The 20,194-nt window shown below is 56.4% G+C and overlaps 9 protein-coding genes across 9 annotated transcripts; 4 read left to right on the plus strand and 5 right to left on the minus strand.

Annotated features, from left to right (window-relative positions):
* Positions 1 to 747: 747 nt before the first annotated feature.
* Positions 748 to 1,434, plus strand: VTJ04DRAFT_8027 (uncharacterized protein; the record flags this gene model as incomplete). The annotated part of the gene is made up of 1 exon (XM_069366419.1): positions 748 to 1,434. One exon carries the CDS (start codon positions 748 to 750, stop codon positions 1,432 to 1,434), a length of 687 nt encoding a protein of 228 aa, XP_069217355.1.
* A 297-nt stretch (positions 1,435 to 1,731) lies between these two features.
* VTJ04DRAFT_8028 (mitochondrial 54S ribosomal protein uL5m) lies at positions 1,732 to 3,027 on the minus strand (the record flags this gene model as incomplete). Its single annotated transcript, XM_069366420.1, has 4 exons — positions 1,732 to 1,857; positions 1,922 to 2,010; positions 2,101 to 2,696; positions 2,777 to 3,027. 4 exons carry the CDS (start codon positions 3,025 to 3,027, stop codon positions 1,732 to 1,734), a joined length of 1,062 nt encoding a protein of 353 aa, XP_069217356.1.
* A 457-nt stretch (positions 3,028 to 3,484) lies between these two features.
* VTJ04DRAFT_8029 (uncharacterized protein) lies at positions 3,485 to 4,373 on the plus strand (the record flags this gene model as incomplete). Its single annotated transcript, XM_069366421.1, has 2 exons — positions 3,485 to 3,508; positions 3,573 to 4,373. 2 exons carry the CDS (start codon positions 3,485 to 3,487, stop codon positions 4,371 to 4,373), a joined length of 825 nt encoding a protein of 274 aa, XP_069217357.1.
* Positions 4,374 to 4,405: 32 nt separating this feature from the next.
* VTJ04DRAFT_8030 (uncharacterized protein) lies at positions 4,406 to 7,161 on the minus strand (the record flags this gene model as incomplete). The annotated part of the gene is made up of 4 exons (XM_069366423.1): positions 4,406 to 4,415; positions 5,065 to 6,464; positions 6,540 to 6,749; positions 6,820 to 7,161. The coding sequence occupies 4 exons, from the start codon at positions 7,159 to 7,161 to the stop codon at positions 4,406 to 4,408; spliced, it is 1,962 nt and encodes a 653-aa protein (XP_069217358.1).
* A 930-nt stretch (positions 7,162 to 8,091) lies between these two features.
* On the minus strand, positions 8,092 to 10,627 carry VTJ04DRAFT_8031 (uncharacterized protein; the record flags this gene model as incomplete). Its single annotated transcript, XM_069366424.1, has 3 exons — positions 8,092 to 8,870; positions 9,056 to 9,169; positions 9,247 to 10,627. The coding sequence occupies 3 exons, from the start codon at positions 10,625 to 10,627 to the stop codon at positions 8,092 to 8,094; spliced, it is 2,274 nt and encodes a 757-aa protein (XP_069217359.1).
* Positions 10,628 to 11,154: 527 nt separating this feature from the next.
* On the minus strand, positions 11,155 to 15,032 carry VTJ04DRAFT_8032 (uncharacterized protein; the record flags this gene model as incomplete). Its single annotated transcript, XM_069366425.1, has 4 exons — positions 11,155 to 12,719; positions 12,774 to 13,788; positions 13,845 to 14,830; positions 14,888 to 15,032. The coding sequence occupies 4 exons, from the start codon at positions 15,030 to 15,032 to the stop codon at positions 11,155 to 11,157; spliced, it is 3,711 nt and encodes a 1,236-aa protein (XP_069217360.1).
* Positions 15,033 to 16,890: 1,858 nt separating this feature from the next.
* On the plus strand, positions 16,891 to 19,225 carry VTJ04DRAFT_8033 (uncharacterized protein; the record flags this gene model as incomplete). Its single annotated transcript, XM_069366426.1, has 2 exons — positions 16,891 to 18,954; positions 19,043 to 19,225. 2 exons carry the CDS (start codon positions 16,891 to 16,893, stop codon positions 19,223 to 19,225), a joined length of 2,247 nt encoding a protein of 748 aa, XP_069217361.1.
* A 39-nt stretch (positions 19,226 to 19,264) lies between these two features.
* VTJ04DRAFT_8034 (uncharacterized protein) lies at positions 19,265 to 19,513 on the plus strand (the record flags this gene model as incomplete). The annotated part of the gene is made up of 1 exon (XM_069366427.1): positions 19,265 to 19,513. The coding sequence occupies one exon, from the start codon at positions 19,265 to 19,267 to the stop codon at positions 19,511 to 19,513; it is 249 nt and encodes an 82-aa protein (XP_069217362.1).
* Positions 19,514 to 19,600: 87 nt separating this feature from the next.
* VTJ04DRAFT_8035 (uncharacterized protein) lies at positions 19,601 to 19,932 on the minus strand (the record flags this gene model as incomplete). The annotated part of the gene is made up of 2 exons (XM_069366428.1): positions 19,601 to 19,783; positions 19,864 to 19,932. The coding sequence occupies 2 exons, from the start codon at positions 19,930 to 19,932 to the stop codon at positions 19,601 to 19,603; spliced, it is 252 nt and encodes an 83-aa protein (XP_069217363.1).
* Positions 19,933 to 20,194: the final 262 nt, after the last annotated feature.

Here is a 20,194-nt window from a genome sequence, read left to right on the forward strand (position 1 = left end):
GCAACAACGATATTATTAGCGCGGGGCCGATTACGAAGGGAGAAGAGAGAGCTTTCTTGTTTGGGAATTGCTTCACTTTCTCTTGCTTCTCGTCTGTTCATGCCCGACATGGATCAGGTCTTCCACGTTGTTTCCAGACGCGGAGGGCCCTGGACAGTGTAAAGACAGTATGCACTGTATTGACAAGGGAAGCTTGGCGACGAGGGGTAAGTGGGGTTCTTCTCAACAGTCTTGGCTTTGGAGGGGCAGCAACTTGGCCGATCAACGTCGACGACGACGAGCGAGGAAAGAACTTGAAACTGGAATATCAATGATATCACCAAGGTTCTAGCTGTCTGGTCATAGTTCAAATAAAATGTATACTGTAAACCTCTTCCAGACTACAAAATGCCCTCTGCTGGTTCTGGATGACGTTGGATATCCGAATTTCACGTGACATCGCGGCCAACTTGAGATGGAAATTTCGTGAACTTTCGCGCTTGTTACAGAAATCGATAAGCCGCGACAGGCAAAAGTTGGGCAAATCGGTATCAAAACTCGACCAGACCTATGTCGGAGCTCACCACGACTTTCCACACCACAACGAAAACCATACACATATACAGAGTTTAACATACCGACAACTCTGGCTCAATTCGTCGAGGCAATAACCAGCCCGACAGAAGATCCATAAAAAACAACCCCATCACTACAACAACCACAGTTACACAACTCTTTCCAAACCAAACAAAACAACCACCAAACAAAATGGACAAGAACCTCACCAACCTCCTCCGCTGGAGCATCGAAAACTCGACTCCCTCCAACGGCGCCACCACCGCCACCACCACCTCCCAACCCTCCGACTCCAACGGCACCTCTTCCGGCACAACTTCCGGCAGCGGCAGCCGCATCGACCCGGAAATCCTCCAAGCCCTCTTCGGCGGCCCCTCCGAGGCCGAGCTGATGAAAGCCGCCATGGAGGTCCTGCACGACCCTTCCACCGATCTCGACAACAAGCTCATCGCCTTCGACAACTTCGAGCAGCTGATCGAATCCCTCGACAACGCAAACAACCTCGAACCCCTGGCCCTCTGGACGCCGCTCCTGTCGCTGCTCGAGCACGAAGAGCAAGAGATGCGGCGCATGGCGGCCTGGTGCGTCGGCACGGCGGTGCAGAACAACGCCAAGACGCAGGAGCGGCTGGTGGCGATGGGCGGCGTGCCCAAGCTGGTGCGGTTGGCCGTCAAGGAGGACGAGCCGCAGGCGGTGAGGAAAAAGGCCGTGTACGCGCTCAGCTCGGCCGTGAGGAATTATCAGCCTGCCATGGACGTGGCGGCGGAGGAGTTGAAGAGGAGGGGCCACGATCACGGACAGGGCGATAAGGTGGACGCGAGTGATATGGATGCGATTGATGCGGTGATGGCGTATTTGAGGAGGTTGATTGAGTCGTAGGTTTGAGGGGAGATGATGAGAAGAAAAATAAACTGAAAACAAGAAATATTGGGCGGGAAGTGTCTGATTGCATACCGGCGTTCGGGGGTAGGGTTTGGGAGCATATACCGTGATATAACCTGGGTCGGATAGAGCTCAACGAAGAGCATGCAAAAGAAACGGGCCCTTCTATAGTCGGCTCATTGACATCCATACATCCCTCCGTCCATCTTTCATCATGTGTTTTACATGTGTAATATAAACATGGTATTGTACACGCCAACCTCTTGTCCCAGCCCAACCCATCTTCTACCTAAGTTAATCCCGGAAGGTGCCATAGAAGGGCAACCCAAACGCCTGCAACAGCAACCTCCCCTGCCTGTCCGATGTGGCCGAGGTCTTGACAAACACCCTGAAACCAGGCATCATGTGCGGAGGATAGAGCTGTGGGTTGTGTCAGCCGGGGCTCAAACAGGCATCGGATATGTTCAACTCCAGCACCACTTACCCAGTGGTTGTACTCAATCTCAGGGAAGAACCTAACATCCTCGGGCTCGAAGCCCCAAGCGATATTTCCGGAGCCATCGCCCGTCGTGGCTGGTCACAACGCTCTCCGTTAGCACATCAAACCCTCCTCAAACAACCAAGAAAAACGAAAAACAGAGCAACAGCGGTAGCAAAACTCACCCCGAATCCCCTTCCAATCCTTAATCTTCGGAAACACCAAATGTATACACCGATCCAAAAACTCGTACGCCGCATTACCGCGAATCGTCGTCTTGACGCCGGCCGACAATCCCTCCCGGATCCTCCACTGCGTCACGTTGGCCTTGGTCTTGGTCACCTCGGGCATCGTCCCCGTGATGGCCAGCAGCACCGACCGCGCCACGATCAGGTAGTCCTTGTTGCGCTGCGCCTCGGGCTGGTAGCTCGCCAGCGTGATCTCTTTGATTTCCGGGATGTTGGTGAAGTCAATGTCCCGCTCGAGCAGCGGCAGCTGCGAGTTGCCGCGGGGCCCGCGCAGGGGCCGGTTCTTGTGGTAGGGAGACGAGCCGTCCCACCCGCGCAGACGCTGGACGGGCTCCTTCTCCGGGGTGCCCGGGATGACGTGCGTGTACGCCAGCGTCATCAGGTCCGGCGCGATGGTTGAATGGTACGTCTGCTTCAGCCGGGGAAGGTTGAAGGGCCCCGGCACGAAGTCGCGCGCGCGAGGGTCGGAGCGCGGGAGGGATTGCACGGGGTGAAGCGGGCCGCGGTAGAATTTGGGCGGGTGGTATTGGTATCTGGGAGGAGAGGGGTTATTAGTGGGAGGGGCTTCGGGGATGGGAGGACGGAGCGGGGATTGGTGGTCGGGAGTGAATACCTGGAGCTGGGGAGCTGGAATTTCCTATCGGCGGCACGCTTCCAGGGGCGGTATTGTTTCTTCTCCTCGGGACTCAGCTCGGGGACGGTGAGGGTGGACTGTTCGAGGTCGGCGAGATCGGGAGGGAGAGGGGCCTCGGCCGGTTGTGACGACGAACATCGTATTTGGGTGGTGGTATATGGTGTTGGGCGGGCTATTTGGGAGAGGGGAAGGCGGCCGGCTGGCCTGGACAAGCCACGGAGACTGGCCATGGCGGGCGGACTGGTGTGGTGGGATCAATTGAGTGTCGTCGGCCGGAGTGTCAGTCTTGAGTCTTGATACTGGGAAATTTTCGGGAAGAGGTTGCAGTTGCGGGAACACTGTCAAGGGTTAGGGTTGGGATGTGTGGGGAATGAGTCGACGCCCGGGGTTCCCCTGACGCAAATCAACAACACCAACGACCACAATCTGGAAGCAAACGGTCGATGCCAAAACGTAGTATCCTAAGACGGCATCACTTCTCGAGGCCTTGCTTGAAGCATGTTCAAGGATGCCTCAATTTCATCCAGAAACTTCTTGACACGGGCAGATCGGAATGTCTGGTATAATTGCATCAAAACTAGGTGAAGAGGGAACGGATGTTGGGTTAGGGATCCTTCAGTCCTTGCGCAACCAGTTTGGGTCAAGCCCACCATTTTCACGGGCAATATCACCCTTGCATTTTCGCAGATGCCATTAGCAGAGTCATCAAGGGTCAGGTTATAAGTAACTAGGTAAATATCTGGACCAAGACTCTTGTGTTGCTTGATGAACTCAGCTCAACTTCCTTGTCCTGAACAACAACACTGCCCGCTCCTACCAACATATCCAAACAGCGATCCACAATCACAACCCCAACCATGATGACCGCACACCCCTCTCCCCCCTCCAATCCCCCAACCCCAACTCACCCTCACCTACCGAAGCTACTACCGCGGCCCCCCGCCTCCCCGGGGACTTCAAAGTCCGCTCCCCGCTCGACTGGCCGCTCTTCCACGCCTACATCAAAGCCCGCGCCGACTGGGAAGAAGTCTGGTACATCGTCAACCCGGACGAAACCCGCTGGTCCGAGGACGACATGATCGGCGACGACCCGGTGCCGCGGTTCATCGACACCCTCGTCCGCGTCCGGGAAGAGTACCAGCAACAATTCAACGCCCAGCTCGACGCCTGGAACCAGGCCGACCCGGCCACCCGCGGGCCGAAGCCCGTCCTGCAGGAACCGACCGAGGAAGAGGTCTACGTGCGTCACGAGGAGGTGACGAAGGAGTATTACCGAGGGCCGGGGGCGGCGCCGTGGACCTTGCTCCGGCAGAGGGTGGTGAATGTGTATAACGAGGTGATTAATGCTGTGGAGTGGCCGACGCTGAGGAGAATGCTGAGAGACTGCGACTATGCCGGGGACGCGAGCTGTAGGGCGTTGATCCGGTGGATTCGGGACAATTACGGTCCTGGACCGGGAAGGGTTGCGGTGATGGATGGTGAAGTTGGTTTGGCGAGTTTGGGCTGGGGAGAGGAGGCTGAGAGGGAGAGGGAGCATCTGTTCGCTGTGGACTGTGAGGATTGGCATGTCAGATAGGTAGACGAGTTCTATCCTCGAAGATGACATAGCTACCATGACCTGGTGGAGTTTGCGATCTATGGTTAAGGTGGCAGAGGTCTTGAACGTATAGTGAATGGCAGGATACCCGGTATTTATGACTGGCGTTTTTTATTCGAGGTCACCGAATGACATCTCATTCCTCAAGCCTAAGTACACCGTACTCTACCCAACCAACTCCGCCCATATTCAACATCCGACACCAAAAGACAGCTTGGTCTTCTGGGTAGGAATCGCCATGTTCGATGTCGTACCATCAACTCAGCACTAGTGTGGCTGTAGAGGATGACAGCTACATGGTGCGTATGGCCAATTCATGGGAATTTGGGTTGCCTTGAGGATGTATGATACGAAGGCCAAAGGGCAAAATAGACTGTGGCATGGAGGGGGACCCAGGTAGGGGGATGAGGGAGGAGGGTATGGAGGAGAGAAGTAGGAAGAGGGAGGATGGTATGGAGGAGAGAAGTAGGAAGAGGGAGGATGGTATGGAGGAGAGAAGTAGGAAAATGGAGGAGGGCATGGAGGAGAGAAGTAGGAAAATGGAGGAGGGCATGGAGGAGAGAAGGGGGAAGATGAGGGTCGGAATTGTGGAGAGAAGGTTGAGGATGAAGGTCGGAGTTGGGGAGAGAAGGCGGAAGATGAAGGTTGGCATTGAGAAGGTAAGGGTGACTTCATCCGGCCGCCAGGGTCGCCGACAGACGCGGTCTGGCGGGCAGGATATACTGGTGGCTGGCTGGTGTAGAGGCGGGAGGGTTGTTGAGGGACAACTATCGTTTCGTCGTCGTCGAAGTCATCCGCCAGCTCCTGGAGCTTTCTTCTCCCTCTGCTTTCCACCCTCCTCGCCCGCTCCTCCCTTCGGGCCTCTTCTTCTTGTGCTCTAGGCGTAGCACTCCCCTCTCTCAGCCAGTCGAGAAATTCCATTACCTTCTCATAGTCTTCCTCCATCTTCCGTTGTCTTTCCTCCTCGTCAAACCTCGCTTGCAGGTCCTTTGCCAATTTTTCATCGTCCTCCAATCTTCTTCGCTTTTGCTCCTCTTCCAATCTCCTTTGTAGTTCCCTCCGCTGCTCTTCCTCGTGCTTCCTTCGTCTCTCCTCCTTTTCCAGCCTCTCCTGTAGCTCCTTCATCTGTCTTTCCTCTTCCTCTCGTTTTCTCCGCCTCTCCTCTTCCTCCCGCCTTTCCCTTTCCTTGCGCTTCTTTTCTTCCTTTTCCTTCTCCCTCTCTTCCATCCTTTCAAGGATCTCGTCCATGAGTTTCTGTACCACATCTGTAGTATGCCCGACATCGTCTTCTCTTTTCTTTTCTCCCTTCTTTCCTCCCCGCTCTTCTTTCATGACCCTCCCAAGAAGCTCTCTCAAGAAATTAGTTGAACGCCGGGAGCTTCCACGACCCCCGGCGCCTGGTCGATGATCCCCTGCGCTGGAGCTTGCATACCGGGTCTCGTGCTCCTCTGGGCTCTGCAATCGTTTTGACGTCGATAGATTGGATGGCAGGGTCTTGCTCTTCTGCGTTTCTGGATTGGCCATCGGGCTATCGCTGTCCCAAGTCCACTTTTCCGATGGTTCTGTCGAACAGGAGATGCGGATCGTCATCTTCCTCGCAGAGGAGGCTTCAGGAGATGTGGCATCGGACAAGTCTAACAAGGTCAACGTCTCTCGGGACGAGGGCTGTATCCACGCATGCTTGACAGCGCCTTTAGCCGTCATTCGGTCCAGCGGAAAGACCGCCAGTAGTTTCTGGAGGAAATTAATCCCCTCAGGAGACACCCCCTCTCGCTTCAGGGCTTCGGAGGGAAATTGTTTCCGGCCTTGGACATAGTCTCTTGTCTCTTCAGCCGTATCGAGGAACGTGCGTCCGACAAGCAACCTGTACAAAACAGCACCCAGAGACCACATGTCGGCAGGAAATGGTCCGATCTCCTGGACGAGTTCGAGCATTTCTGGCGCGATGTAGCCAAATGTGCCGCGCCACAGTGTACCGCACGAACCGTTGGCATCTTTCATAGGCCGGGCAAGGCCAAAGTCGGCGATCTTGACGAGCCAGTTGGGACCTGGTGACACCACGAGAATGTTCTAATGGAATACGAAAGGTTAGTTGTCTGCTCTTGGGCTCGAGGGGGGCGTGGCTGAGAGAATGATTGCACCAACCTCGGGCTTCAGGTCACGATGCACGGTCCCCTCGTCGTGCATAAAGTTCAAGCCCTTGAGCACCTGCCAAACTATCGTCTTGGCTTGGTCCTCCGGGAGGGGCCCGGCGATGTTGGAGAGCAAGTCTCCATGCTTCATGTACTCCATTGTGATGAAGACGGTGTCGTCGCTACGGAACCATCCATAGCTTTGGACAAAAGATTTTTGGTACTACATTACCAGCATGTTAACGTCTAAGCCTTTCGTCCATTGATGATGCTCAAAGGAGCTACTGTCTTACCTTGGCTTGAGAGAAGGTGAAAATGGTCTCGAGTTCGCGTTGAATCATTGGTCTCAACTGCTTGTCGAGTACGACCTTTTTTACGGCCCGCACCGAGGGGAACCCCCGGCGGACTTTGTGCCGCTCCTTGCATTCTTCGAGCCATACCGAAGAATACGTGCCGCTTCCTAACTGCTTCACGCGCAGCCATGTCTCGGTTCCTTGACGCCGATCACCATTCGCGTCAGTGCCGCGAAGGTAGAACTTGTGCTGGATTGTGTTCTCGTCCCGGAATTCCGCCGTGAGCTCGGCATCACGCACCCGCTCAGAGAGGTCGCCAAGGTCGCCGCGCGGTGCGTCCATGGGGGTTTTGATCAACGTCAATTAGAAATGGACAAAAGACTGACGGGCCATAGGCTACACGCCTTTGGAAAAAAAAAAAGTCCAGGAAAGAGAGAAGGGAGTGTGTGGTGAAGACAGGTAGGTAGAGGGCAGTGAGGCTGGGAACGGGAGAACTGGTCCAGAACTTGGAGAGGCTCTGCCAGCTCAATCAGAGAATGCCGTCGACTAACCAGGAATGGTAATTATATCTGCATATACATCTTAGCTTTTGCTACCGAGTAGGCTGTGAGACGCATTGTTGGCTGGGACTTCAAAACATTGATGCAGGCCTGACCAGGGGCATGGTGTGAGGCTATGGCGTAGGACTAGTGAGGGTTGAGCATTGACCCCCTGCGCCTCGCTCCGTTTCTTGTCGCTACCATTCTGCGTCTCTCTCAGCTTTCTTTCCTTCCACAGCTACAGACCACATGAAGCAGACAACAGACTTCATTGAGCCTTCTTACTACTATTACCAATTTCCCAGTTCGTCCATAAACGATGCTATTGCGGCATGGATATAGATTCATCATTAGAGCCGAATATAAGTGGCTAAGACGAGGCTAGTCCACAACATACCTCTAGTCAGCTAGTAATGTGGAAATACCAACAAACTCATCACCTTCGCCTCAACAACATACAACGAACCAAGCAACCACCCCAGCCGAGCCGAGCCTGCCCCAGAATGCTGTCCGAAAATCAGGTACCTGACAGCACGGCCAAGGACCGGGTAACTGGGTAGTTAAATAAAGCCTTCCCTCTCACCCATCATCATCTGTCCATGCTCTTCATAGCCATTGCCACCAGAACGGGATGTATACGAGCCACCTTCATCCCTCCCATCCTCCTCCTGCTCATTCCCGGGCCCGTACTGGGCAATGATATCCATATACAACTCGGCATTGTCATACCCCCTTATCTCCGCACTCCTGGTCCTGCCTGATCCTGATCCCCGGCCGAAGGTATGTGCTCTGTTGAGCGGCGGCGGTCGAGGAGGAGGTGGACGATGTGGCTGTTGTCTTTCCGGTTGGGTTTGGCTTCTGTCGCTTTGGATTTGTGCTGGTGGTGGCGATGCCTGGTCTGGGTTGAGAAGTTACGTGCCGTAAGGGGGAGGAACTGTATTCCCCTCCGTTGCTGCTGCCGCCGCCGCTGCGGTGGTGGGGAGGCTGAGGGCGGTGTTGGTAGAGGAGGCGGTGTCGTTCTGCGATGGAATCTGCTGTAGACAAAAAAGTCGTTGTCGTTGTCGTTGTTGTCGTTGGTGTCGTTGGTGTTGTACCCGGGAGTGGTTGCGCTCGAGCCGCCGGTGGCAGCTGAGGCGGAGGAGGAGGAGGAGGAGGAGGTGGTGGTGGTGGTGGTGGTCGACGGCTTGACCGGGCCGGCGACGGAGGAGGGGGTGGTAGTGGACGCTGGTTGTAGTCGTGCAGAGAGTGTTCCTGAGGGTGGCGGGACGATGGGGAAGGACTGCGGTGGCGTGGAGTTGGGAAGGGCGGGGATGAACTGGCGGCGGTGACGATGAGCGTGCTGGATGAAGAGGAGGTGGTTGAGTGCTGGTGACGGAGTTGATAATGATGTGATTGTGGTAGACGGGGTGGTGGTGTTTGTGGAGGAGGCGGAGGGGGAGGGGTTCGGAGTCTGGTAGTAGTATTGCGTGTTCCCATCCCCATCCCATGATCCGGACCTGGAGTCGAGTATGCCTGAAGAGGTAGAGCAGGAGTATTGTAGCTCTCAACCGGGGTGGGAGCTGTGATATCAACTTCCGGAACCCCAGCATGTCTCTGTGCCGGTTGTTCCCTTGGTCGTGACCGGATATCAAGAAACGCCCTCTCATGTAGCCGTGGCGGTGCTTTCTCTGCCTCCCTGCGGTTCGGAAACCACAGACACATCCTCAAATCCCGCCGGCAGTCCTGGTACAGACACCTCAGCGGCGAGGTTCCCTTGCCAAAGTACTTGCGGCAGTACGGGCATATTCCGTCGCGGTAGACTTCAGTTCGGACTAGTAGTTCAAACGAGTCAGTTCAGCCTATCACGTACATACTATATCGACGAACCGTCAAAACAAGGGCAACTGACTCCCGGTATACCCCCTCGGACCCAACCCGTTTCCTCCTCCCCGCACTGTTACCTCCCCAGCCCGGTTCGTAAAAACTTGCCTCGGCGATTCAACCACCGGCGTCCGCCTGCCCGAGAATAACGGAGCCGGCGCCGGCGAGGACTGGTCTAGGACCACTACCACCTCATTCCCTGCTGCCGTTTCCACCGGACTGGCCAGCGGATATCCGGACATGTCATATCCTTCTTGTCGAGTGGTTTGCATCCGTAAGCCGGGCGAGGGCGATCCATGCTGCTGCCGATGATGATGATGCTGCTGTTGTTGCTGTTGTTGGTGCTGATTCTTAACAGCCCTTCTTCGCAAAATCTGGCTCTGCTGCGGCTGCGAGATTTGTCCTTCACTGCCGCCATAACTTGGGAGCGTCATCACGTCCGACAACGGTGCTTGTCCCTGTCGTCCAGCACCAGCGGGAGCGGCGGGTAGTTCGTTATCTCCGTCCCGAAGCGTCGCAAACCCTGAGAGAGGTAAGTGTTCATGGCCACTTCCATCCCCATCCCGGTCACTATCCCGGTGTTCATCGCTGTACTCGAAACGCGAGTACATCGCCTTGGCCAGCACCATTCCTCCGCCTCCTCCTCCTCCTCCTCCAGTTCCCTCATAATCCACAACACCTCCTACACCAACCTCATCACCCACCACCCCATCATCATCAGCCTCCTCTTCCAGCCTACCCTCCCCATCTAGCACCCCGTAATCCACCAGACCATCATCACCATCACTACCATCATTGTTCACCTCCCGCTCATCTCCTAACCCTCCCTCCCCATCCCCAGAACCCTCACCCAGAGAACCCTCATACACAGAACCACCATCCACCTCATCCTCATCACCCACCTCACCCTCCTCATAAACCACCTCCTCATCATCATCTCCCAACCCCTCCTCCTCCTCCGCAGCAGCAGAAACAGCACCCCGCTGCCAACCCCGAATCACCTCCCTACAAACCTCCTCCTCCGGCGCCTCCTCGGGCGAGACAATCCGCTCCGGCCGGTCGGGGGTGTGCACGATTTGGAAGTCTTTATTATTGACGACATTACCAACATCAGGCGTGGAAGGGGATATTTCCTCCGCTACTTCCCCCGCCGCCGCTGCTGTTGTTGCCGCTGCTGACCAGAATGATGACGATCCCTCGCCGCTACCACTTCCTCCTTCTTCTTTTTCTACTCCAGCGGCGGCTGCGGTGTCGGCGGCAGTGGTGGTGATGGTACCAAGACTGGATCGGAGCCGGGCGAGGTGGAGGCCGCGGAGTTTTTGCGAGAGGGATCTGGACGAGGTCTTGACGGGAGAAGGGGAGGAGGGGAAGGTGGCGGTGTTTGTGGTTGGGGGTTGGGGGGTTGGCATGTTGGAAGGATGTAGGATTTAGTACCAGTACCATAGTATATCGGCGACATTCTCGAGTATGAGGTGTTGTTGTCTGTCGTTGTTGTCGAGTATGAGAACAGGCTCAAGGGAATCTGTCGTTCTGAGAAGCAGGGAATCAGCAGCTCGAGACAATGATGACTTGACGTGACTTGACTGGACCAGGCAGGGTTTGTTTCCTCGACCGACTCGACGACGTGATGCAAACAAAAAGAGGTCAGTATAGTATGTGTAAAAGTATTTTTCTTTGTTACATGCCCTTGGGGTATCCGCATCAATCATCATCACATCCCAAAACAACCCTACCCTTCTTTCGTTGTTGTCCAAAGGTCCCAAAGCCAACTCCCTTCTTTGTCCCCTCCCACCTTTCCAACTTCCGTCTGACCACACACACCACACACACAATGAAGGACCCCATCTCCATCAAACAAACCGCAGGACCCAACCCCCAGTCCTCCCTTTCCCACCACCAAAAAAGTGTGTTTGCCTCCCTCCCCTCCTCCTCCTTCTCAAAGACTAACCGTCACAGTCATATGGTTACTCAACACCATCAACACCGGCGGCAATCCGTTGCAAAGCACCTCCACGTCAGACAAGTACGCCAAGCTCTCCTCCTCGCTCTGGCACGTGTTTTCGCGCGGGATGGGCAGCGTCGTGAACATGACGGCGGTCTGCGCGCTGTTTTGCCGCATGAGCTCGTTGAGAATAAGATGCTGCGCGCGCGGGGGCAGGTCGTTGAAGGACAGCGCCAGGTCCTGGGTGGAGTAGCTCGAGCCGGGTGTGATGCTATTGTTGCTATTGCTCGGGTCTTCGTCCTGGCCCTGGCCTTGGCTCTGGCCCGAGAGTTGATACGAGGCGAGGAGCTCCGGGATATCCACCGCGGCATCACCACCACTGCTGCTGCCGCCGCCGCCTGAGTCGGAGCCTTTGGAGACGGAGCTCCTGCGCGACCGCGCCGGCGACCGCGTGTCGGGAGTCGTGTCGGCAAACGACACCTTCTTGTCCAGCACCACTTCGCCTCCCGGCCCCCGGGCGAACGACGACGAACGCGACATGAGCGGGCGGGTTTCCGTCTCGGCGAACATGATCCTCGGCCCGGCCCCGTCCTCGTTGGTGATGGTGGTTTCCGGCACCAGATTGCTCGAGAACTTGATGCCCGAGGTGTTCCTCGGCAGCGTGGGCCGGTCTTTCAAGATGCCGCGCGGGGTCTGCGAGAAGGTCGACGTGCGCCGGCTGTTGGTCCTCGACGATTCGGCTTGCGAGTCGGCATTGGAGACGGCATCCGACGACATGGTGCCGTATGAGGTGGCTACCGACGAAGTCTGCGACCGTTTCATCTTCTTCTCCCTCCTCGGGCTCCTCGAACGTTCAAATTCGTCGATAGCGGCAAAGCTCCTCCTCCGGCGGACCAGCAGCGGCTGCTTGACCCCGTTGTGGTCATAGCGCTCATCATCAATCGACAGGGTATCCGACGAGTCGCTGTCAGAATCGCTCTCGAGACCAATCTCCGTGTCGGAACTGTCCATGTTGAACGGCAGGTTCTGCGTGTGGATGCCTGGCTTGACGCCCAGCATGCGCAGCTGCGACATGCTCGGCTTCCTGGGCAGCGGCAGCTCGGTGAGTTGCGCGATGCTATGGCGCCTCATCATCCTGCCCCTGCTGATGGAGAAATCGCTGTTGGGGTTGTACAGGCCCGGCCGGCCCGCGGTCGAGCCCATGACCTGGGCGATCGAGGCAAACTCCTGCGACTCCGTCATGGAATGGTTTCCGCGGTAGCTCTGCAACTCTTCCCACCATTCCTCATTTTTCAGGCACTCGTCGACAAGCCTCTCGGTCTCAGGGCCTTTGTAATGTCCGTGGATGATGGTTTCGTAGGTAGACAGGCTACCCGAAGCCAGCCAGAACACGAGAATCTCGGCGTCAATCCGTAACTTTTCCAACAGCTTCTTGAGTCTGCCGCGTTCCTCCTGGACCTCGCTCTCGTACTCGACAAACACGAGCACGCGCAGCTTGTATGCCTTTTTCCACGCTGGCACAGTGTGCAGAATGTAGCCCAATTGGAGGATCAAGGTGTCTGTTTGGTCAGCAGGAGTCTCGTGACGACATTCAGGATCGGCTGAACACTTACATGTGTCAAAGTTGGTCGTCAGCACATTCTTGCCGTCCGCGTTGATCTCGGCCGACATCTGGATCGGCCAGAGATCGATGTACTTCTTCGTGTTGCTCCCGTCGCCGCGAGGTGACTCGAGGTTCTCAAACCCTTTCCCGACAGCTACGTTCAGGCGATACCGCAGGGCCAGGTCCTCCAGGATGGTGAGATAGCTCGTGACAGACATGCGCTCCTCCGTCTTCATGGCATCGGTTGGCAACACGCCTTCCAACAGCATCGACGCCGTGTTGGCTCTCCTCCGTCTCCGCGGCACAGGGCCTGGTTCCGGCTTGGCGCCATCCTGTTGCGCTGGGGCCGGGTTAACCGGGGGTTCGGGAACCTGGGCGGATGTTTGCGAGCGGCGCAGTTCGTCCATATTGTAGAAGCCAATAACGGCGATGTTGGGCCTCATGCCGCCCAGACCAGCTGAGAGGATGAGGTTCCGAACGCCCCAAGTGATGGTGGGCGACATGGTCAGCTGTACAAACGCCTTGATCCTCGAATACTCGGAGATGTAATTCGTCCAGGCGGCTTGCTGCAGCTTGGCCTCGGCAACGCCAGCCGAAAAGTCATCGGTGACGATGACATGGCCAAGGATGTAGAGACCGCCCTTTTTCAGAGAATTGCAGAACTGAATCAGGCGCGTCTGTCTCCTGGGATTGTTGATGAGGAGGATGACCTGGGGCCTCCAGAACTTGATGTGCTCGGGTTTGAGACGCAAGAGATACTTGCGCACCTGGTGGTAGATCAAGCTCTGCGAGACGTCACCCCAATGCTTGGGTGGACTCAGGTAGTGGATGAGCAGGAAGAGGAAGACCAGGAGAGACACGGCAGTCGTGGCGTAGGTCTCGTCGATGAAGAACATGGCAGCAGCCGAGAGAAGACTGCCAGCAAATGCCGTCTGCCAGCTGAAGAACTTGAAGGCAGGGCGGAAGTTGGGAGCCGAGCCGATTTTGAGGAGGAAGCAGGCTAGATTCATGACGAAGAAGGTCATCTACCGAGGGTTAGCTCCAATTTCCCTATGGAGGGAGGCCGCAGTCGCCAACGTACCTGGTAACCCATCGAGATCAAGGTGGCAATCTGGTTCAGATTGGCAAACATGGCAATCTGAGCAGCAAAATATGTCAGGAAGATCGCCAGCACAGGCTCGTCGGCGCGCTTGGTGCCCTTGCCAAAGGCCGTGAGTCCGGGAATGAGCTTGTCTCTGGCGAGGGCCTGCATGAGCTTGGCAGCTCCGATGACGCCCATCAACGATGAGAAGAAGCACGTTGCGAGCTCTCCAGCAAAGATTAAGGGAGGCCAGATGTTGATGTCCTGGATGATGTTGGGGTTGAGGAGAAGCGACGAGTGAGTGGTGCTTGAAGCCAGGGCAAGGATGACCAGCAGGTACGCGATCAAAGTAGAAAGCATGGCCCAGAGCGTGCCCTTGGGAATGGCTTTGCTCGGATTCCGGAGGTCACCCGACATGGAGGCGCCGGCAAAGATGCCCGAGGTAGCCGGGAACAAGACGCCAAAGAGCTGTCGGAGGGTCTTGAAGCCGTTGAACTCTTGGCCTCCTTGATGCGGAAGCAGGTTGGCCTTCAAGGTGGCCAGGCTGACACCGGTGAACTCGATGCTCCGGACAGGATCGCTGAAGGCGGGCTGGAACAGAGCGGAGAAGGGGATGCTCAGGATGGACAGGGTCAGGACGACGAGGAGGGCGTTGCTCGCTTTGGCGAAGGTGGAACTCCCGGCGAGACAGAGGGCGGTGCACACCACCAAAGTTGCGGTGCCGAAGAGATAGTCCCACCAGTATCCCGCGGGCATGACATCGCCGATGTTAAGCTTGATGCAGTCGATGAGACCGACGACATTGAGGGCCGTGTTGAGACACTGGGCGATGTAGAAGAGAACGCCGATGGAGCCGCCAAACTCGGGGCCCAGGGTCCGAGAGATGAGATAGTAGGCTCCGCCACCTTTCACCTCGCCATTGGAAGCGATGGCCGAGAGGGAGAGCGTGGTGACAAAGTCAACCGTGTACGCGCTCAGCATCAGACCTGGACGGAGTGAGCATGGGGACGTCAATCCAGGCGGGCATGACGTCTAGTCCTTACCTAAGATGCCAATAAGCCCGACTTGTCCCAGGATCAAGCCGAACCTCAGGAACATAAGAATGCTGAGGATATTGAGGCATACTGGGATGTACACGCCGGACACGGCGCCCAGCTTGTTCCGCCGGGCGGCGGACTCGGGCTCCATGGTGACGAAACCTGGGCTGTCGACGCCGGGAAACGATGAAGACGGAACCCAATATCACACACACCTCAGCAGTGCCGTGATTTTGTACTATATGGGGGACGAATTCATGACCCAACCGCGGTCCCACGGGGAGCTACGCGTGGTGCTGTGACCGCCTTTTGGCCCCTTGAAGCTTCGTTTCAGACCTAGGCTCGCTCGGTGCACACACAAAGTGGGATGGGCCTATGCAACCCCTCACGCGTGTTGCCACTTCAAATAGTCATGTCTCGAAAACAATTCGACCAAGAAGCGCCGATTGGCGGGGAAAAGTAAGAGTAAACAGTCTGGAGGAGGACAGGTTTGGATTCGGGCGGGCTGGCGTGAGCACACGAGGCGAGCATGGAACGCAGGCAGCTTGAGCCAAGGGCGTGATGCGTTGACGGACAAGCAGACAGCCAACAGCGGGCAGGCGGGGCTCCAGCGCTAGTGTGTTTGGGCGCGTGTGTAGTTGCGGATCAACAACAAGCTAAGAATGCAACATGGACAGACGAACAAGAGGGGTAAGGAAGGGATCAAAATGCAAATGCAAATGCAAATGCAAATGGCAAAAGTAAATACAAATGAAGGAGATGGAACCAGATTAGAGTCTCGTGATGTTGGGCCTGTTCCGCCGTCCGAGGTGTTAGGTTATGAAAGTTGGGAACGAACCTGACTTGAAGAAACTTAAAAAACAAAAAATCGACGTCATAAGGTTCTGCGAGTCCGCGAGACCTTTCCGAACTAAAAAGGGCCTGCGCATATGCTTGGCAAAAGTTGGACAGGCAGGCGGCACCCGTTGGACCGTTGACGGTAGGCACCACCCGCCACCATGCTTCAGAGCTTCAAGATGGAACTTTCCGGCTGGCAAACATCGGATCGGGATGAGGTGGATGGGGATCGGGATGCCCAATCTGGGGGTTGAGATTTTGAGTGTCCCTCGGTCAAACCAACCCGCGCAACTTGCAGATTTCAAGGTCTTGAATGCCACCTTCAGTCATCGGATCCGTCCCCATCCCACCACCCACTGTACTCATAGTAGTGTAGGTATCATCACCTCACTCTTGCGGATTCACCCACGTAAACACCCGTTCAAGTCCACGTCAAGAAGAGGTAGCCCACAGTATGCACACGACGGCCTAATTCAACCAGGTGTTGTTGACTGCGACCCCAAAGTGGCGATTTTGCCGCCTTACTGCGGCCTGTTTGTCATGGATTCCATGAGTTCATGGATGGCAAGGCAAAACTCTAAAACATTTCCACTGTCCGATCTGGTGGTTGGGGAGGAGGTTGCCGATAAGAACCGGCGAATGTGACTGGAAGGCGCCTGTGATCGGCCCCAGGCCCCAGGTCCCGCCAGATCCGTGGGGTCCAGCTCACGTGTGGCCCCCTGGCCAGCCAACAAGGTCATCTGCCTGCACTGCTAACCCTGACGCGGCCCTGCATCTCCCTGCGCTAACCCTGACTTGCCCGTTTCTGTTTGCCCGCGCCCGGCACAGTCAGCCAGCCCCATCCATCTGCATCAATCGGCCTCCGCCGAGGTCACAAGCCTGCACACGGGTCAGCTGTGTAAAGATCTCTATTATCTCTCTTTGTGAACTGCCTCAATCATCCGTCTGACACAGTTTTCTCTCCTGGGTTTTGTTCTTCCTGAGGTGATTCATCTCTATTCTTCTCAAGATATCCATCTTGTCGTCGTATCTTTGAGAATTCCCCCTTGTCTCCGGGCCGCCGCTGTTCCGCCTCGACAGAGTCACAGCGGCAGCCAAGCCGCCGACACAAACCGCCTCCTCTTCTTCCCTCCTCCCCATCCTCATTCCCCTCCGCCGCCGCTGCCGTCAACATGTCATACTCCCACAGAAATTCTCCGCCCATACAGCAAATATCCGGATCCCCAGGATCCGTCCGTGGTCGCTCTTTTGGGCGTGCAGAGGCCACCGCTCGCCTCGCGTCCCCGGCCACCTTCGGCACCTCCCCAAGAGCCCGTCCTGCCCAGTCTGTTGCTGGCGATGATTCCGGCTCCGGGAGCCTGACTCCATTGCCATTAGCCGGCCGCGGCTCTAACGTCGCTGGGCCGGGTGTCTCTGCCCTCGCTGCCGCCCTCTCCGGCGGCTCTCTCGGCGCGTCACCGCCACGATTCGGCACTCCGCCCGTTCGAAACTCATCCCCCGGTCCCCAACCCCAACTTGCCGCAGCCAACCTTCCCGGCTCCGGGACGCCACCAAAATATGGCTCGTTCGATAGCCGGAGACAATGGTCTGCCGCATACGAAGATCCCGAGATCATCAAGAGGCATCTGGTCCAGCCCGGTGATGGGCCGTCGGACGACTCGTCTCGGCAAGGCGAGGGATCCAAGGGCAAGCAGCCCGCTGGCACGGGGGATTTCGATGACGAGTTCTCGAGCCTGAAACTCCAGGGCGGCGATATCACGCGACCTATCTACAAATGGACGGAAGAGGTGGACCAGCGCAATAGGATGCAGCGCAGCAAGAGCTTCAGCATGCCCCGGCCCGAGCCCGAGACCGAGGAGCTCGACATCAACCACATCAAAGTCCCGGGCGGGTTCCGCCGGAACTTCATCCGCCGCAACGCCCGCGACCCTGAAGTCCCCGAGAACGGCGACGGCAGCAGCCAGCAGCAGCCCCGGCTCTTCACCTCGAGCTTTCTCGAGTTCTTGACGCTGTACGGCCACTTCGCCGGTGAAGAGCTCGAGGAGGACGACGAGGTGCTCAAGCCCGGCGAGTATTTCACCTCGGGCAGCGAGGCCGACATCTCCGAGGGCTTCTCGGACGAGGAGCCCATGGAGGACAGCGCCCTGCTTCCCCCGTCCCGACGCAAGAGGAGGAGAAAGGAGCGCGGCGGCAGCGGACAAAACAGCCCCATGAGTGCGGCCTTGCTGCTGCTCAAGTCGTTCGTCGGCACCGGCGTCCTGTTCCTCCCGCGCGCCTACCTCAACGGCGGCATGCTGTTCAGCAACGTTGTGTTGCTGTTCGTCGCCGCTTTGAGTTACTACTGCTTCGTGCTGCTGGTGTCGACGCGCCTGAAGATCGAGGGCTCGTTCGGCGACATCGGCGGCGCCCTCTACGGCCCGTGGATGCGCAACCTGATCCTGAGCTCCATCGTCATCAGCCAGCTTGGGTTCGTCGCTGCGTACATTGTCTTCACGTCGGAAAACCTGCAGGCCTTCATCCTTGCCGTGACAGACTGCAAAACGCTCATCCCCATCACGTGGCTCATCATCATGCAGATGGTCGTGTTCCTTCCCTTTTCCCTCCTGCGCGACATCGGCAAGTTGGGCTTCACGGCTCTCATCGCCGACGCCTTCATCGTCGTCGGCCTGGCCTATCTCTTCTACTACGACATTCTGACCCTGCACACCCAAGGCCTGGCCGACATTGTCATGTTCAACCAGCGCGACTGGACGCTCTTCATCGGCACCGCCATCTTCACCTTTGAGGGCATCGGCCTCATCATCCCGATCCAGGAGTCGATGCGCCAGCCCGAAAAGTTCCCCAAGGTCATGTTCGTCGTCATGATCATCATCACCACCCTCTTCACCGTCATGGGCGCCTTCTCGTACGCGGCCTACGGCTCCAAGACGGAGACGGTCGTGCTGCTCAACCTGCCGCAGGACGACAAGCTGGTGAACGGAGTGCAGTTCTTGTACTCGGTGGCCATTCTGCTGTCGACGCCTCTGCAGATCTTCCCGGCCATCAGGATCACCGAGAACGCCCTGTTCACCAAGAGCGGGAAGTACAACCCGTACATCAAGTGGCAGAAGAACGTGTACCGGTTCTTCGTGGTGGCGCTCTGCGCGCTGATCGCCTGGGGCGGCGCGGACAACTTGGACAAGTTTGTCGCGCTGGTGGGCAACTTTGCGTGTATCCCGTTGGTGTATATTTATCCGGTCAGTTTTTTTCTTTCCCTTCTTTCCCTCTCCGTAGAAAGTTACACCCCTTCATGGCTAACTTATGTTTTGCTCTCTCTTATTACAGCCCATGTTGCACTACAAAGCCGTGGCCAAAACCGCGCTGCGCAAGTGGTCCGACATTCTCCTCTGCATCTTTGGTTTCATCGCCATGGCCTACACGACCAGCTTGACCATTGCCAGCTGGGCGGGGGATACCGGCGGCGGCGGGCTGCCGAGCCATTGCGAGTTGAAGAAGGGGGGGTTGTGAGACGGATGTGCGGTTGGTAGAGGTAGAGGTTGGGTATAGATGGTGGTGGTGATAGAGGTTGGTTGGTTCGGGACTGGCCTCGGCAGACAGATGGACTTGGCGTCTTCTTGTCTTTTTTTTCTTTTCTCGTCTCAGTTTGTCGCTCTTTGTGTCGTTTCCTTGTTTGTGTTTGTGTCTTGGTTGTCTCTTTGCGTTTTGGACTGGATGGGCATTGTTGAGGTTCTCGGCAAGCAACCTTGGGGGCTTTGGATATGTAATGACGGGCGTTTAGATCGCATGGATGGATAGGAGGAGCTGGGCAGCATGCAAGGGCATTGAGGTCTTCTTTGGGTTCTTCTTTTGTGCAGTATATTTTTGAGATCCATAGTATGCTGGTTAGACACAGAAGGTGTAGATGAGAGAAGAGGATGAGAATGCATCGATGCATGGATGGATGGTTCGGGTAGGGTTGAGGAGGAACCGGAGGGGATGGAGATGAATGGAGTCTCGAGTTTGCATGTGGCCTTTGTTGTGTTGTGAAGTAGAGGGAGAAGTAGTATGGCATTGATGGTGGATCGACTATCTTGTTGATGTTGGTAAGTGTACCTTATGTCATGGTGATGTTGACATTGATCAATTTGGTGGTTTGTATCGAAAACAGGACGGGCCGTTGCTCTCCACGCTGTGCAGGATAGTTTGGCAGAATAGTCACCGTCGTAACTCGCCATCGCGGAGGCCGTCGCAAAGGATTCAACCGTTGTAGGGGCTACAGCTACAATTGTTGTAAAGGGTGCAATACAGAGCAATATTATTATCAGCATCTCACTCTTCACTGCAATCACAACCACTACAGTCTCACAGCTAGCATCACATTCCAACAGCCGCGACGACAATGAGGACTTCAACGTTGTCGTTATCACTGCTACTACGACCGCCGAGACCGCCGGCCTAGCCGTCCCGTACGTACCCGTTTTCTCCTCCGGACCTAAG

Source organism: Mycothermus thermophilus (assembly GCF_041956435.1).
Source record: "Mycothermus thermophilus strain CBS 625.91 unplaced genomic scaffold VTJ04scaffold_5, whole genome shotgun sequence".
NCBI lineage: Eukaryota > Fungi > Ascomycota > Sordariomycetes > Sordariales > Chaetomiaceae > Mycothermus > Mycothermus thermophilus.